Raw genomic sequence first — 16,190 nt, 5'->3', positions numbered from 1 at the left:
AAGCACCAACTTAACTCAACGGTACTAAGTAAGTTAAATATTTTCATATATTATGGAATAGAAATGAATGAATTTTTAGGGAAAAACATGAGTTTTTTTTTTTTTTTTTTTAACATGAGTTTTTGAAGAAATGCTATGTACCCTTGTGGTGGGCCTTTTCAGGATGGCCCTGAGTGAAGACATTTTCTCTCCTGGCAGTAGAAAGACTTCAGAAGAAACTTTGAAAAACACTGATATAGATTAAAACAAAAACAAAAACAAAAACAAAACCTGCCTTTAGAAGTAGAAAGACCTTTGTATTCAGCTGTTAACTCTACAGCCTTCCAAAAAAAAACTCATCATTCTGAACCCAATATTTTTGTTTACAAATGGAGGTAATACCTATCTTGAAAGAGACTTGTGAAGAGTAAGGTGATATATAGATAGTACAAGGGACTGAGAAGTTATGCAACTTGCCCAAAGGCCATATAAAAAGTAAATGGTAGGACTAGATTTTGAACCCACATGTGTTCTGTCCTCGAAGCTCTTGGCTGCTATATTCAGTTACTTAGAGGAAGTCTGGGATTGCCTTCATATAGACTGAACGTTCAAAGATAATTAGAAAAAGTTAAATATTTATTGGGTTATTTTTAACTCCCTAGTTTTAAATTTTACATTGCTAAGATCAATCTTATTCCATTTCAGACTTTCACACTCTCATATGAAACATTTTTTTCTAGTGGAAGAATGATATGCAGAATTAGGCATGGCCATTATTCATCTCAGATGTTCTGGGACAGCCTTTATTTCAAAATTACACACTATGGAGATGTCCTGAAAAAGCCAGTATTTCTGTATCCAGACTCTATACTAGAAACAGCACCAAATACCATATTCAGGAAACATTCACCACACACATGCAGGAGGAGGACCACAGTGTACCTTGATGTGTTTGGGTGTACTGATGGAGGCCACGGCATAGAAACATTGCAGAACCGCTGCACTAGAAGTGCCTGATTTTGACCTAGTAAATCCTACGATAGTTAATTACTAGAATTCTGTATTTTTAACAAGTTTTAACAAGCCTTCTGGGTGAGTCACATGCATAATGGGTTTGGAACTCCTGATTTAGGAAATGAGTCCCTTAAGAATCTTGCATTTCCAATATGGCCACTATCCATTTTCTATTAGAGACCTTTGTAACCAAATAGTCACTGAAGTTTGAAGAATATCGCTTAGAGGTACTTATAGACAGAAATAATCTAGTGATGCAAGCCCTTCTGTGGGCATCCTTCTGTGCACAGTGACAAGACCTATTCAGGGAAATTTTCACTTCCCAAATGGTCCAAACACTTTCTGTCTCACATTCTTATCTGTCAGCATTTTATTAAACCAGATGACTCTGTAAGTGGAGTGAGGACATGCACCATATCTATTATATAGAGATTTATGGAAAGTAATGTAAGATGGCAATCAGCAATCACTAGAGGCAGCAGCTTTCTCTTTGGGAGAATAATGGAATTTTTGAGGTTATCTACTATTAGAACCCACTAACCCAAAGCAATCAAAACTACTATCAACCTGATTTTAATTTAAGAGCTAATATTCTCATGGTGTGTTTTCAATTGACAAAATATCTTAGCGTGGGTCATAAGATATATGCAGACTGTACAATTATATATATTATGCAATATATAATACATATATATCTATGTTTCTAATATTAGTATCCATCAGAAAGAGCGAGTTCAGAATGAACTTGGATGAGGAAATTAGAAAGTAGAAAACTTCAAATATTTTGTAAATAAATAACAATGAATGAATATTGAATGAGCCAGGCAAAAACATTAAAAATTCTCAAATGTGGATGCAGGAAGTAGTATGTCCTAGGAAGTGAGCTGGCCATAAACTTGAACTCTATGCTTTAATATAGTCATCCAGATTCTGGGAAAAATGGGCTCCCAATGAGTAAAATGAAGTATGAAGTCACAAAATCCTGCCCAATCCCACATATCTTTCTTTAAAAGTTCAATATTCTCCTAGTCATTATAGCTGCAAAACCTCCATAGAATGACTCTGGGAAAATGCCCAGTGAGTACGCATCACTGAAAGTTCCCACCTCCTCCCTCCCAGCGCTTCCTTATTAATCGTGCCATGCTTTGAGAGCCATTTGAAACTTGAAACATTATTTTCCTCATGGATTACTTTATACATAGGCGTAAAAATTCATTTCCTAGAAGATGCAATGATATTCTTACCCGTTTCACAGCTGGGCCCGGTGAAGCCTTGCGGGCAGGCACACACATTAGCAGCAATACAAGCTCCTCCATTTCTACAGCCATCTTTGCAAAATGCTAAAAATAATTCAGATACATGACTTTAGCATTTTCAAGGTGTAGTTCAAGGTACTCCAAACCCAACTTTTCCTTTATTCCTTTGGAGATGCGGACATCAAATTATATATGCTATTATAATTTCAAATTCATAGAAGATTTTCCACAAAGGTAAGAAACTTCAACCCATTTTGTAAAACAGTACTCTTTTCAAAATTACAGAAATATTTCACCTGAGAATAAAACACTACCTTTTCTTTTAACAAAAGACTAACTTCACATAACAGGAAGACATGAGAATTAGAGTTGCATCTCATTGTAATAGCCTGGCTTGACATTAAAAAATGGCAACTATCCTAGAGTTTTCCCGAGGGGCAAACTACCATCTAGAGCCTGAGATAAAGAAATAGGCAATGATCGACTCCTATGAGACTCTGATCATTCTACACTGGCCGATGTGCCAAGTGTTAGAGAAATGTCCCATCTTTCACAAAGCTCTAAATCAGTCCAGTGATGAACTGGCCAATGGTAAGAGTTTGCTGTAGTGGTCTCAGAAGGAGCCTTGGATTCCTCTGCTGAGAACACGTCAGGATCCAGGATCAAGAGCAAAGGCACTGAAAAGCCTGTTGTATTACAATGGGTTTGTGAGTGAGGGAAATTTTCCTATGATTAGGAAAAGGAGCCAAGATCTAGCCATGGCAAGGTGATCTTTTGAGATGTGCTGCATGATTCAAAGCAGGTGAGAAAAACAAGATGGGTAAGACTAAGTACCCTGAGATGCTTCTCTTTCCACTTGAAGCTTGTTCTCAGGGGCCATTCCCTCAGCCTGGCAAGGTCTTTAAAGGATGAATTAGATCAGCTTTTTCCAGGCACTGGGGTAAAAGCTTTTTCTCTTGTTTTTGGGCATGTGCTTCCTCTCCTTAGTTAGGGTGAACTTTCTCTGAGTGGTAAAATGTAGACAACTGAGATTCTGGTGCTGAGTTAAAGCAAGGGGCACATAGAAGCCATCTGGCTTTTCTGGCTGTAGGTCCTAATCTATCTTCATCCTAGACAAAAAGCTTACTTAGGGACCAAGGATTTGCAAAGAGTTTGAGAATGTAAACCTCCTAAGTAAGTATTAAAGGGTCCATCTATGAAACCGTGTGTATATCTTCCTTGGAATGATGTGTAAGGACACAGCGCAGGACTCAGTGATTCAGATCCTACATCTACACTACTTATCTCTCAGTGTTTGACCTTCCCAGCAGGATACACACATGAACTGGAGCATCTTTATTCAAGCAACCTATAGTCTGAACTTCGAGCAGAAATTCTGGATCCCATGAAAGTTCTCCTTCCTTCAAAGATTAGAATTACCTGTCTGCATCTGCTCATGGTTGCAAGAGTTCGTTATGATCTAAGCTTTATTCTTCACATTAACAGAAATAAGAGTGAGAAGTTGGGCTCTCAGATGAAATCTTAACCCTTTTCCCCTGCAAATTCTCAGCATATCTGGGGGCTTTGAGGAAGTCCTAGGCGTTCAGTTACCCTATGCAATGGACTTTAAATGTCTGGTCTTTCTCAGGACTTGTCTAGTTTCTCTGACAAAATCTTTTGGGATTTAGACCTTAAAGTGAACAGGCCTGTTCATAATGCTCTAAAGATTCCCATAGACTTCTACAAAGCAGAGTAATCCTCTGGCCCATTGATACCTGCATCCAATGAAATACTGGAGACTAGATCTTAAGACCAATGCTCATTAAAAAAAAAAAAAAAAAAAAAAAAAAAAAGGGCAGCCCAGGTGGCTCAGCGGTTTAGCTCCGCCTTCAGCCCAGGGCGTGATCCTGGAGACCGGGGGTCCCACGTCAGGCTCCCTGCATGGAGCCTGTTTCTCCCTCTGCCTGTGTCTCTACCTCTCTCTCTCCTCTCTGTGTTTCTCATGAATAAATAAAATCTTAAAAAAAAAAAAGACCAATGCTCATGGGCCATCCCTAGTTATTTCCTACCTCCAACATACACAGTGCCATAGCACATTGTTTTTTTTTTTTTTTTAAAGATTTTATTCATTCATTAGTGAGAGACACACACACACAAAGAGAGAGAGAGAGAGGCAGAGACACAGGCAGAGAGAGAAGCAGGCTCCATGCAGGGAGCCTGACATGGGACTCGATCCCGGGTCTCCAGGATCACACCCTGGGCTGAAGGCGGCACTCAACTGCTGAGCCACCAGGGCTGCCCATAGCACATTGTTTTTAGCAAACTCCACGATAATGGGCACTTGTATTTGAGAAATGGGTAGTTTTTATACAAACAATAAGAAAAATCTATATGACATAATAATGACTATGGACTTTAGCCCATGGGAATTTGTGCAAAATAGAACCTCTATTTCCCTTGTGAAGTAGGAGGCTAGCCCATTTGATGAAGGAAAAGAGGGCATTGGTGAAAGAGTAAATTAGTGGATGGTGGTGCATGATTGCTGGAATATCCACCGATGGAAATGAAAATCTGAGCTCCATAGGCCTTTTAAAAGAATTACCGATTTGTACTGACAAACCAGTAAAAAATGGAAAACCACAACATAGAGGCCCAATATCCCCAGTGAATTAGTACTCAAGAGCTCCAAAGAGAGTAGAGAAGAAAAACTGCCAGACTGATCCCAACAGAGATATTTCAAAGTGGATTTTGGTAGTAGAACAAATGGGTTGACTGCACTGCCAAAAAAAATACAGCTGTCACATTTAGATTGAAAAATTAGTATTGGAACCTGGGAGGAGACTGGCAAATTGAAAGAAAAGGAAGGGTCAGAGAGATTGAAGAACAAGAGTCATGGAAAGAACAGATTGGGCAGACTGGAAGCAGGAGGACTTGGGGTAAGGCGATAAAAAGCTGAGGGATGCCTGGGTGGCTCAGTGGTTGAGCATCTGCCTTTGGCTCAGGCCGCGATCCCGGGGTCCTGGGATTGAGTCCCCCATCGGGCTCCCTGCATGGAGCCTGCTTCTCCCTCCGCCTATGTCTCTGCCTCACTCCGTGTGTCTCTCATGAATAAATAAATAAAGTCTTAAAAAAGAGACAATAAAAAGTTGAAGTTTAAGATTTCACATGTGGAACAGTTCCGTACAATAGTGCTGGAGCGTGATTATGGGTATGGTCTGCTGGACTAGAAGAGAGACGGAAACCACAGTGGTGAAGGTCAAGGACCATCAAATCAATATCGTTGAACAGTTTGGCCACTTAAACACCACCATAACCCGGGAGGGAGACTGTGAGCCACACTGCAAAGCTCTCAGTGGCTGCGGGAAGTACCCAGGAGGGAAATAACGGTGATGAGGAGCGGAGTGGGGTGAAGATGGACTGCATTACCCTAATGGAACAGGCACTAGTGTTTAAATCTTTTACCTTTGCATGTGGTTCCATTCCCCGTATAGCCTGGCTTGCAAACACAGTTGTGTCCTCCAACAGTATTGAAGCATAAGGCATTTTCATCACAGTTGTGCTGATTTGTGATACACTCATCATGTTCTGAAATGAGAAATACCATCTTGTTACTCAAGGCTAGATTTTCAAAGAGACTGCATTTTAAACTGTACCTGCATCTTGGTTCTTTCAAACACAGACCTACACAAAGTATATATTAAAGAAGAGCTCCTCTTTTTGAAGTATTGCATACTTTTCTGGACAGGCATACATAGTTTATACACTCACAAACCTTGAATGCAAAAGGATTTGGACAGAAGACCAAGAGGAAGAAGGGATGGAAGAAGAAGAGAGGCAAGAGTGTGGATAATTCTCAGAAGTGGATCCCAGAGCCACTGTATACAGTTGCTGTGGTTGTTATTCTCATGACATAAATCTGGTCCCTAACCTTTCACCCTGTAGCATGAAAAGGGTGCTAGGGAAGGATGTGAGAGTGTATTGCTTCATGAATCCTGGCCTGCAGGAAAATGGAGTTGAAGCTCTGAGAGTTAGGGTGCAGTTAACACCTGTTAACACCTACACCCCTACTTCCAGACACAGAGACACACGCAAACTACCGGGAGAATATCTGATCTCCGTAGGAAGTTCTCTCCTTCTGCAAAGAATGCATCAGAGTTCTGTAAAAGAAGACAACTTGCCTTTTTGATATGTGCAAAGGCAAACTTTAAAACATACAATCAATATGATGCTTCCTTTCACTGTGTGCAACTTGACACTTCAGAAAGCACTGAATCATCTGATTCTCCCAGCACCCCTGTGAGAGAGGCAGAACCAATATCATTATGACCATATTAAAAATGAGTCAATAGTGGCTCAGAGCACATAAGTCGCCTGCCCAAGTTCACAGGAGTTATTAGGTAACGTTGGAATTCTAGCTCAGTGTTCAGCAAAAATATAAATGCAGGGAATAAAATGCAGGGGAAAATATAAATGCAGCGAATATGAGAAAGAAAACAGATCTGACATCAAAATCCAGATGAGCAGGAAATGAAATGTAAGTGAGGAAATGTATACAAACTAGTTCAGCAAAATCCCTACTGGCACTACTTATCACTTGGTCTCTTACATAAATACTACTTAGACCTAAAATTAAAAATATATTTTAATCCACTTATATTAACTGAGCTATTAATTCACTAGGAAATAAATCATCAAAGCAAAAAAGATATATTTGCTCTTCGTTTTAGAACTCTGTATTCTAGACAATATATGTATTATTCCAGACAATATATTATAATAGTAATGTATCTCTAACTTTGAAAAAAGTTGCTTTGGGCATGTTGGAATTAGACTAAAATCACTTCATTCAACTACTAAAATAGAATGCTATTTTTTTTTCAAATAAAGATTAACATCTTATACCCTGTGTTGTATCTAAGCACAAAGTTATAATAGTTTGAACTATAGCTCTGTAATAAAATTCTTAGACGTTATTCCCAATAATCTTTCAGAGGAAAGAGAGCTCTCAATCATTAAGGTTTTAGAATTGCATGAATAGATATCTTATCCTCCAAATCTCTGGCTGAGTTTCCAAATTGTACAAAATTCCACCTTTATCATCTAGTATCCGAAACTTTCAGTTTTTATAAATTCATGCCTATCGATAATAGATTAGAAAGTACCTGGATTACACATGGGTCTCCTGATAGGGGCTACTGTTGGACCACTATAAAATTTCAGAGGGACAGGAATGGGCAGTCTACCTTCCTCTGGGTTGGGCTGCCTGAAGCAAAATAAATCTACACTCTGAAGTTTGCACCTGCTGCCAATTTTCTTCCCAGTGCAATTCAAAGTGCTGCAGTTAATCCATAAATCTCTATATGGACAGCCGTAGGCTCTTTAAAGACAGCTGCTGATTGATTTGATGCTGTTTTCATCTCTGCCTTGGTTGTCTTCTTAATTAGACGGAACTCACTGGGTAGAGGAGGGACCTAACAAGATGCAGTTTAGCACCTAGTATGATAATTCCCGTACACTTTAATTAATTACACAATTCGGTATCTGGTTACTGCTGTTGTCATGTACTCCCAAGGTCACTGAAGTGAGTAAGCGTGCTTCTGAGCAATCCAAGGGTAAAGACAGTTTTCAGGTTTGGAAATACACCCAAGCACACTTTTACCCACATCGTTTCCTGTGCCTGAGGTGCCTGCCTCATGGATTCTCCAAGCAGACTCCTACCACTTCTAAAGAACACACTAACAAGGCTTATTTTATGTACAAATACATTTCTTCCCTCCTCCCATTGAAGAGTTAGGGACTGCTGGCTATTTTCCCTAGCAGCACATACAAGGCTCTGTTACCATATTTTATCAGAAATGTCTATTTCTCCTTGATTCTCCATCTTCATGCCCTACTGAGAACTGTTAATTTTTGGACAAGAATTTTGTATTTTTAAAAAATATTTTATTTATTTATTTGACACAGAGAGAGAGTGTGTGTGCACAGCAGAGGGAGCAGCAGAGAGAAAGGGAGAAGCAGGCTCCCTGTGGAGCAGGGAGCCCAACATAGGGCTCAATCCCAGCACCCTGGGATCATGACCTGAGCTGAAGGCAGGTGCTTAAATGACTGAGCCAGACAGGCACGCCAAGAATTTTGTCCTTTTGTTAGTACTTCATTTCACTTCAGCGTTCAAATGATGTTTCTTAAATAAATAATTAAAAGAATAAATGACCAGAGGACTAAAGCTAGGAAATACTTCCTCTACCTTTATAATTTAAGCTAATCCCAATTTGTTCAGTTGTAGACAAGATGCCACATAGGAGGCCACCAAAAACCTAAACTGTGTTTTTTTCCTTTCAACTAATTTACTATGGTGATATTCTATTTGGGATATTTCAAATATTAATTAAGGTAGCAAGACATACTTTGAAAACAGAAAGTATTAATTCCTTTGCATGGTCACTTTAGAATTTTTCACACTACTTAGAGTTGGTTACACTTACTATCATCAGCTAACAGTAAATTGTGACCTTAGAAAAAGTTTTTAAAAATGCATATGTCTCACAGAAGAATTAACTTTAATTTGATAGCCCTTCACAAAACAGAATGTGAATGAGGCAAGGAGCAAATATTCTATAAGGTCATCTCAATAAATAGTTAATTATTGCTGCTCTCTCTCCAGCTTTGGTCAAATGTCAACTTCTTGCCTTTTCCCTGAATCACAGATCCCTAAGGACTCCACCAGTAGCCCACTAGTGAGTCTCTCCTTTTTTTAATACTTCCTCCAACATTTGTAACATATAATAAATTAAATAAGGAGGGAAATATTAAGATAAAATTTAAATCAATATTATGTGGCAGTGTTTGAGAAGAGTGCGGCAGGATGCAGCAGTAAATGAATTCCAAGTTTTATTTCACATATATTGAAAAGCAGACATTTCAGATGTGATGTTCATAATATCCAGTTTCAATGCTATTTTCACATCCTCAGTTAAGACTTCCACTGTTCTCATGTACTTGAGAGTCCAGGTAAAAGCTGGGATTGAAACCAAATACAACTTTCTGTAACTGGTCTTCATTAAAAATATTAGCATATGATTATTTTAACCAAAATTGATCACATTTTGTATCGATACATTTTAAATTTAAATAAAATGGAAAAACCAACATTCAGGAAGAAAACACCACCACTCAACAGTACTAAGCAAAAGTAATGTAGTTGTCAATCATCACAGTATATTACATGTAGAATCATTAATCTTACAGGGATAGCTGGCAAAGATTTGTTCTATGTGGCATAATTTGCTAAGCATCTTTATGTACTCTGTAAAACTGATTTCCTACCAGTGACAAGGGTCAATATATTCAAATTTCTCTACAGAAAAAAAAAGTGATAATATATACACTTGGACTTATCTAAATGCAAATGTCACATAGAACAACAATACTTTAGTTTCACTGATCAACTCCTAACCTGAGTAGCTTAATGTCTTAAATCATTTTAAGACTCCATACCTAACAGGTCATCATCGGTCATAGTTACATACAGTTGGATTTAAATTGAGCTTGAAATTTGGTATTCATATTGAGCTGTTTCCAGAATGAATGTACTATCTAGAGACAAAAATGGCCACGTTAAAATTCATACGGCTTTTCTTACTATGTTTTCAACACAGACATACAATACACATAGCACATGTTCTGTTCAAGAATTTCACTATGACACAAAATGCAAATACTACGGAAAATAGGAGCAAAAAGTAATTTAAATATAGCTACATCTTAGTTCAATTACATGCAATTTTCTTCAAGGTCCGCCGCCGTGTACTACAATTTTCTTGGGATTAAAAATATGATTATAAAAATATGTGATTATACATGGTAGCTCCCTCAAAAAGCTTCTAGTTTAGTTGGGTAGATAAGACAAAAACACAAAAGCCTTTAATATGTGGCTTTGTTATGAAAAAGACCAAAGTGAAGAAGAAACTCCTGTTTACAGAGAGCTCCAGAGATCAAAAGGGAAAGAAATCATCTCATTGGGTCAGACAGGAATTCAAGACTGACTTCATGGAGAATGGAGCATTTGATGTGGATGTTTTTATGTGTGTAGGGAAGGTGCAGACTCTAATTGAAACAGTACTTCTTTTGTTTTTGGAATCTCGAGGCTCTTACACATTTGAATGAACCTGAATGATTTGTAAAAACTGTAGCTACAATTCAGTGCTTACTGCATACCACATACTTCGTAATATACACTAATTCATTTAATCTTCATGTTAATTAGGAAACACTATCATTATTTAAAAAAAAATTAAACTGGGCTTGGGGAGGTCAAGTAGCTTGCCTGAGATCACACAGCTAGTAAGGGCAGAGCTGTGAATCACGTCTGACTGCAAGAACTAGCCAGTGACTGGCAAGCAGTAGGACTGCCTGACACATTTAATGTGTGTGTTTTCCCTAATCTATTTTTTTAAAGATTTTATTTATTCATAAGAGACAGAGAGAGAGAGAGAGAAAGAGAGAGAGAGAGAAAGAGAGAGAGAGAGAGAGGGAGGGCAGAGACACAGGCAGAGGGAGAAGCAGGCTCCATGCACAGAGCCTGATGTGGGACTCAATCCCAGGACTCCAGGATCATGCCCTGAGCCAAAGGCAGGCGCTAAACCACTGAGCCACCCAGGGATCCCCTCTAATCTATTTTTTATATCCCAGTGTTCTCCTTTGCAATTGTCCAGAGGCTTTGGTTTTTAATATTTATACCATTTAACATCTTTTCTTTATATATGGAGTTCTCCATTGCTTCCCAACTAGGAAGTTATCTCTTTTTTGCATTATTTGGTATTCTTAAGACATTAAGAGCATTAGTAAAATTATAGAAGTCCTTAGGGCAAAGGACTGAAGTAACTTTCTGTTCATACTAAAATCTGTATTTTCACAAGATTGAGGGAAGTTTTCAAAAGAAAAGTAAGATACCTATAAGGTCAAGTACAAACACTTGTGAGACAAAGTGACTAGCTCATAGGACTTAGACTCAAGCATTCATTCCTCCAATGCAAAAATCTCTGGAAGTTCAACATTAATGCAGTTTGGCAAACAGACACCTCCACTATCCAAGAGTTCTCTCCTCTGACACCCGGCCAGGCCCTGGCAACAAGGTCCACTGCTTTTGGATAATACTGCTTCACATCCCCCACCAATCTACTAGATCCTCTGACACTTTTACACTCTAGATTCTGCTCTTCTGGTAAGAGATTATAATACACATTCACTATCCTCAGAGAATCTTTCTTTTCCTCTGATGGATTTTTTCAGTCACAAGAATCATATTGTCTATGCTGCATCTTCTATTCTCCTGTCCAAATTCCAGCAATGTTGGGAAAACAGCAGCTATCAGAACATACAGTTTAAGTGCCATAAAGAAAGCTTCTTTACTTTCCCTGACCCAAGTGTTTCCTGGAATATAAATTTACAATGAGTAAATTCTTTCTTAGAATGTGGCAGGATATGGCTCTAGGCATGGTGACAACCTACCTCAGGTCTTAACTATTATCTGCTTATTAGAAGCCGGGGAACAAGCTCCCTCAGGCTTAAGCCTGAATAAATCGGAGCAAGAAGACCCACAGAAGAGTAAATTAGGAGTTGTTAAATAAAGCCATCAAACTATTTGTTTAGAAGGATGATTTACCTAAAAAACATAGAGCTACTTAGTCATTTTCCTCTTCTATATTTCTGTAGACTAGATTGCTTGCCGTAAGGTATCAATGAGGTTGCAGAAACTCATCCATGAATTTCACTCATATGTGTTCCTACCAAGGTAAGTAGGTAGTTACCTATACCAGCTGGTAAAGAACATCAGAACAAGATAGCCCACCAGTCTGCGACACTAAGGCCTCTTACTGGACTCTAAAAAGAATGGCAACATTGTGAGTCCTCAGATAAAATAAGCCATTTCTACTTATGAAATTAAATAACACTTTGGACTTGCCCACAGTCCCTGACTACATTGACACAATAATCATTCTATGGCAGATCTTTGCAAAGATTGAGCACAGACTGAATTTAAAGAATGTTCTGTATTACAATTCAACAAATGGTAGATGATTTGGGGGTCTATCAGAAAGAACTGGAACTCCTTTTTACCTCATCCTCCTTCCTTCCCCTTGATATTTAGTAGTCTGGTATACAAAGACATTGGGTTTACTGGCACCAGCAATACATTTCTCTGCAATCAGAACATGTATGTCCTAATGACTATTGACTCTTGGGGACATTGTTACATTCATTGAATGGTTTAAAATGTCTCCCATCAACTGTTCTATACTAGGATCATAACTAAATATAAAGGACAATGGAGAAAAAATGAGAAAATGACATACTATTTTAATGATCAATCGCAGGGATGCAGTATGATATGTAGGTTTCCTAGACAGGCTTGATTTTTTAAAAAGTTTTTATTTATTTATTTATTGGAGAGAGAAAGAGAAGAGAGAGCATGCATGAACAGGGGAAGGGGCAGAGGGAGAAAAAGGAGAAGCAGATTCCCCATTGCATGCAATGCCCCACTCCAGGCAGATCCCAGGACACTGAGACCATGACCTGAGCCAAAGTCCAACGCTTAACTGACTGAGCCACCCAGGTGCCCTACACAGGCTTGATTTTTGGTGCCATTGTCTCCTAGTTCTCACTGGCTTTGAGAAAATAAGCCAATCTTTCTAAGTTTAAAATGAAGAGATTAAGACCTACATTAGAGAACTGTTGTAAAAAGTACACTTACATGATGGATGTAAAGACCCTGGCAAAGAATAGTCACTTGATAAATATTAGTTGCTTTCTCATCTTATTATCTACTTCAGTGGAAAATTTCTTTTGCCTCTATTAGCTAAATAATGTCCTTTCTTTTCTATTTCAATTCTGTGGAGAAAATGTAGATGTCTCACAGAGCTTTCTCTTTTCATACTCTTTTCTGAAATCAAATGCATTTTGGACATTTCTTTGATTTTAAAACTTACTACTCTCTATGGTTACATCAAGGGGAAAAAATGCCTGCTATCATACTTACCAAAAGCTATTCACTTTGTTTCTTACAATTACCTTAGTCACTTTATATTACAGAGAAAAATCTACCACAATGCCATTTTAACAGAAACCTAATTTTAACACTATTAAAGGGACTACAAGAAATTATACTTTAACCCTATTCAGTGTCCACATTGGCAGCAAACCCACTAACACTCATTTTTAACACCCAAGTATTTTTAATTCACTAGTCACGTTTGCTGTTCACTGACCACACCAATTCAATACTGACTTCTTGTTATTCTTCATTTTGTTTGGCAACTAGGAATTTGTTCAGACTTCTTTTCCCTGACATGCTTGATTTGTTTTCTTCTAGTCCTTTCACTTGTAAGCTCAGTCACTCTTCCTAATCCTTATTTGATCAAGAATCTTAACAACCAAAGCACACTCAAATTTCCCCTCTATCTTTACAATAGTTTTGCAAGGTAATCCAAACTCCGATTTTACAGCAAAAAAACTTGCTTTGCTTTCTTCTGGCATTTCATGAAATAGTCTTTGTCTAGATACATTGTTGGGCACCCAAATTCTTGTGTTTGTGTACAGATGATTTATACTTTTTCTTTCAAGGCATTTATGGAGCTTCTCTATGTGATTCGAGTGCTCTGGAAGATGCAAGGCTACATGAACACCATGGGGTTCATGACCTAAAGAAACTTTTGAACCATCACAGGATTGGTGACATAAATAGATAACCATGATATATTCTCAAAAGTGTTCAGTGCTTTAAGAGAGAAAACAATAGTAAAAATAATGACATTAGCTAATTATTGAGTGCTTACTAGATGCTAGGAAGCACTGTACTAAGCATTTCATATGCATTATCCCCTTCAGTCTTCACAAAAACCTTTCCTGGGAGGCACTATTATTATTCCTGTTCTATAAATGGGAATCTAGAGCTTTCTTAGAGAAAATATGTATCTTGCCCAATATCATGTAGCTAGGAAGGACAAGGCTAGGATTTGCCTTCAGTGTTTTAAAAAGCTACAACCTGGGCAGCCCTGGTGGCTCAGCAGTTTAGCGCTGCCTTCAGCCTGGGGTGTGATCCTGGAGACCAGGGATCAAGTCCCACGTCAGGCTCTTTGCGTGGAGCCTGCTTCTCCCTCTGCCTGTGTCTGTCATGAATAAATAAATAAATTCTTAAAAAAATAAAATAAAAAGCTACAACCTATAGATGATCTCATGAGGCTTAATGAGGGAGAGGTGGGAAGGGTCTAGGAAAGTATTATGTAGGCAATAGGCCAAACAAGTGAGTCTTGAAAAATGGGAAGGGTTTTAACAGAAAAAGGGGAAAATGGGGAAGAGCATTCTATACGGTGGGAACACAGGTCCAACAGGTAAAAGCATGGACTATGGCAGGGTCCTGAAGTGGCCAAGCTGGTACAGGTGATGACCGTAAGGGAACAGTGAGGAAATAAGTGTCTATAGGAATACATGATTTTATCTGGCAGGCAATAAAAAGCCACTTCCAGCTGTACAATAAAAGGTGGCATGATAAACAGGGGTTTATTTTTAGGGAATTAACAACACATAGAGGAGGAGAGACCAACCCTCCTTAACAAAGTGGGTGTCCTAATGGAAGCCAGCATCATTCTCTCTCTTTTAAGTTCCTCTTTCTTCCTTTGATTCTTCTCCTTTTGAGTCAGAACTAGGTTATTACTGGGAGTTGAGACAGGAGTCTGTACAACATTGAGAGGTGAAGCAAAAGGGTAAAGAGGAGGAGGAGAACGGAGGAAAAGCAAATAGAATCTGAGTGCTTATCACCTGGCAAGCACTGTGCTGAGCAATGTATATATATATATATATATGCAGCATAGGGAAGTACCACAGGACACAGAATAGTTGGGAAGCGAGCGCCAAATCATAAGGTTCAAATCCCTTTAAGGCAGGAGTCTTGTCTTAGTCATTTTCTTATGCTTTTGTGGACCACAATCATGTTGAGGAGAGGGACAGAATAATGGACAAAATCATGGTGGAGGAGGAGTAAACTGAAACATAGAACTGATGGATGAATCACAGTAAATCAATTTTTGAACCAAGAGGAAGAAAGACTTTGAAAATAATGCATGTTTCAAATCTGGGTGACTGGGAGTGAGACAGTAGGGAGATAAACAGAGGAGTGGGTCTCTTACTTTTGGGAACTTTGTTATTCTTGTTCATGTTTCAGTCTGGTCTGGTTTGCTTTGCTTTGCTTTTTAATGGCAAAGAAAGAATTAAGAAGTCAAACTACAGAAGTAAAGTCATATTAGGAAATTCAATTTACTCTATTGATGGTGACAATAAACTTAATAAATACTCCCCACTCCAAATGTGCCAGATAACTACCTAGACAGCATACCTTAGATCTAATTCATCAATTTATCCCTGACATCCACACGACGGGCACAAATTGGTCTCCAATGGATATTTGTTAAAGAGTGAATCAGTAACTATAAAGTGTATCTCAGTCAAACATGCGAAAACAAACATTAGAGATTTGCTAATGCACAGCATTCCAGATAGTCTACAGTGACAGTTTGTACATCTGCTTTCCCTTCCTTCCCCTCAGCAGCTATGCTGCTCTCTCTTCAAATGCCTGCCCCATCCTCAGTCCCTCACTCATGGCACATCACTCTATCAATAACTTCACAGAAGACTATCAGGTCATCAGGAAAGAACACTCTCAGATTTCCCACCCACAGATGAATCTGTAGCTAAATCCACCCTTAAGGTTTTCTTCTTCTCAAACCAGGAAGCTGGGACCACTTCTCTTCCCTTCCTCCCACCACATCACCCACCACATCTGGGGACCAATTCATCTGGGTTCTGCTTCCTTGGCTGTTCTCATTTCCATACTCCTCACTTGTCTCTCCATCCCACTGCTCTTCAGTTGCTCAAATTTGGACACAAAATATTTCCTTTATCCTTGAAATA

General features: G+C 38.7%; 1 protein-coding gene across 3 annotated transcripts in view; it reads right to left on the bottom strand.

The window, feature by feature from the left end:
• The window catches only part of NELL2 (neural EGFL like 2), a 319,702-nt gene that overhangs the window by 92,811 nt on the left and 210,701 nt on the right, over positions 1-16,190 (bottom strand). For all 3 annotated transcript variants that reach the window (XM_077870366.1, XM_077870365.1, XM_077870367.1), the window contains 2 exons: positions 5,691-5,813; positions 2,238-2,333 (listed from right to left, as the gene is read on the bottom strand). In XM_077870366.1, coding sequence (XP_077726492.1) covers positions 2,238-2,333; positions 5,691-5,813 — 219 coding nt within the window. The remainder of the gene's footprint in view (positions 1-2,237; positions 2,334-5,690; positions 5,814-16,190) is intronic.

The sequence above is a fragment of the Canis aureus genome, chromosome 25, assembly GCF_053574225.1.
Source record: "Canis aureus isolate CA01 chromosome 25, VMU_Caureus_v.1.0, whole genome shotgun sequence".
Lineage (NCBI taxonomy): Eukaryota > Metazoa > Chordata > Mammalia > Carnivora > Canidae > Canis > Canis aureus.
The sequence above is the reverse complement of the archived record's forward strand: the minus strand, read 5'-3'. Positions and strand labels throughout refer to the sequence as shown.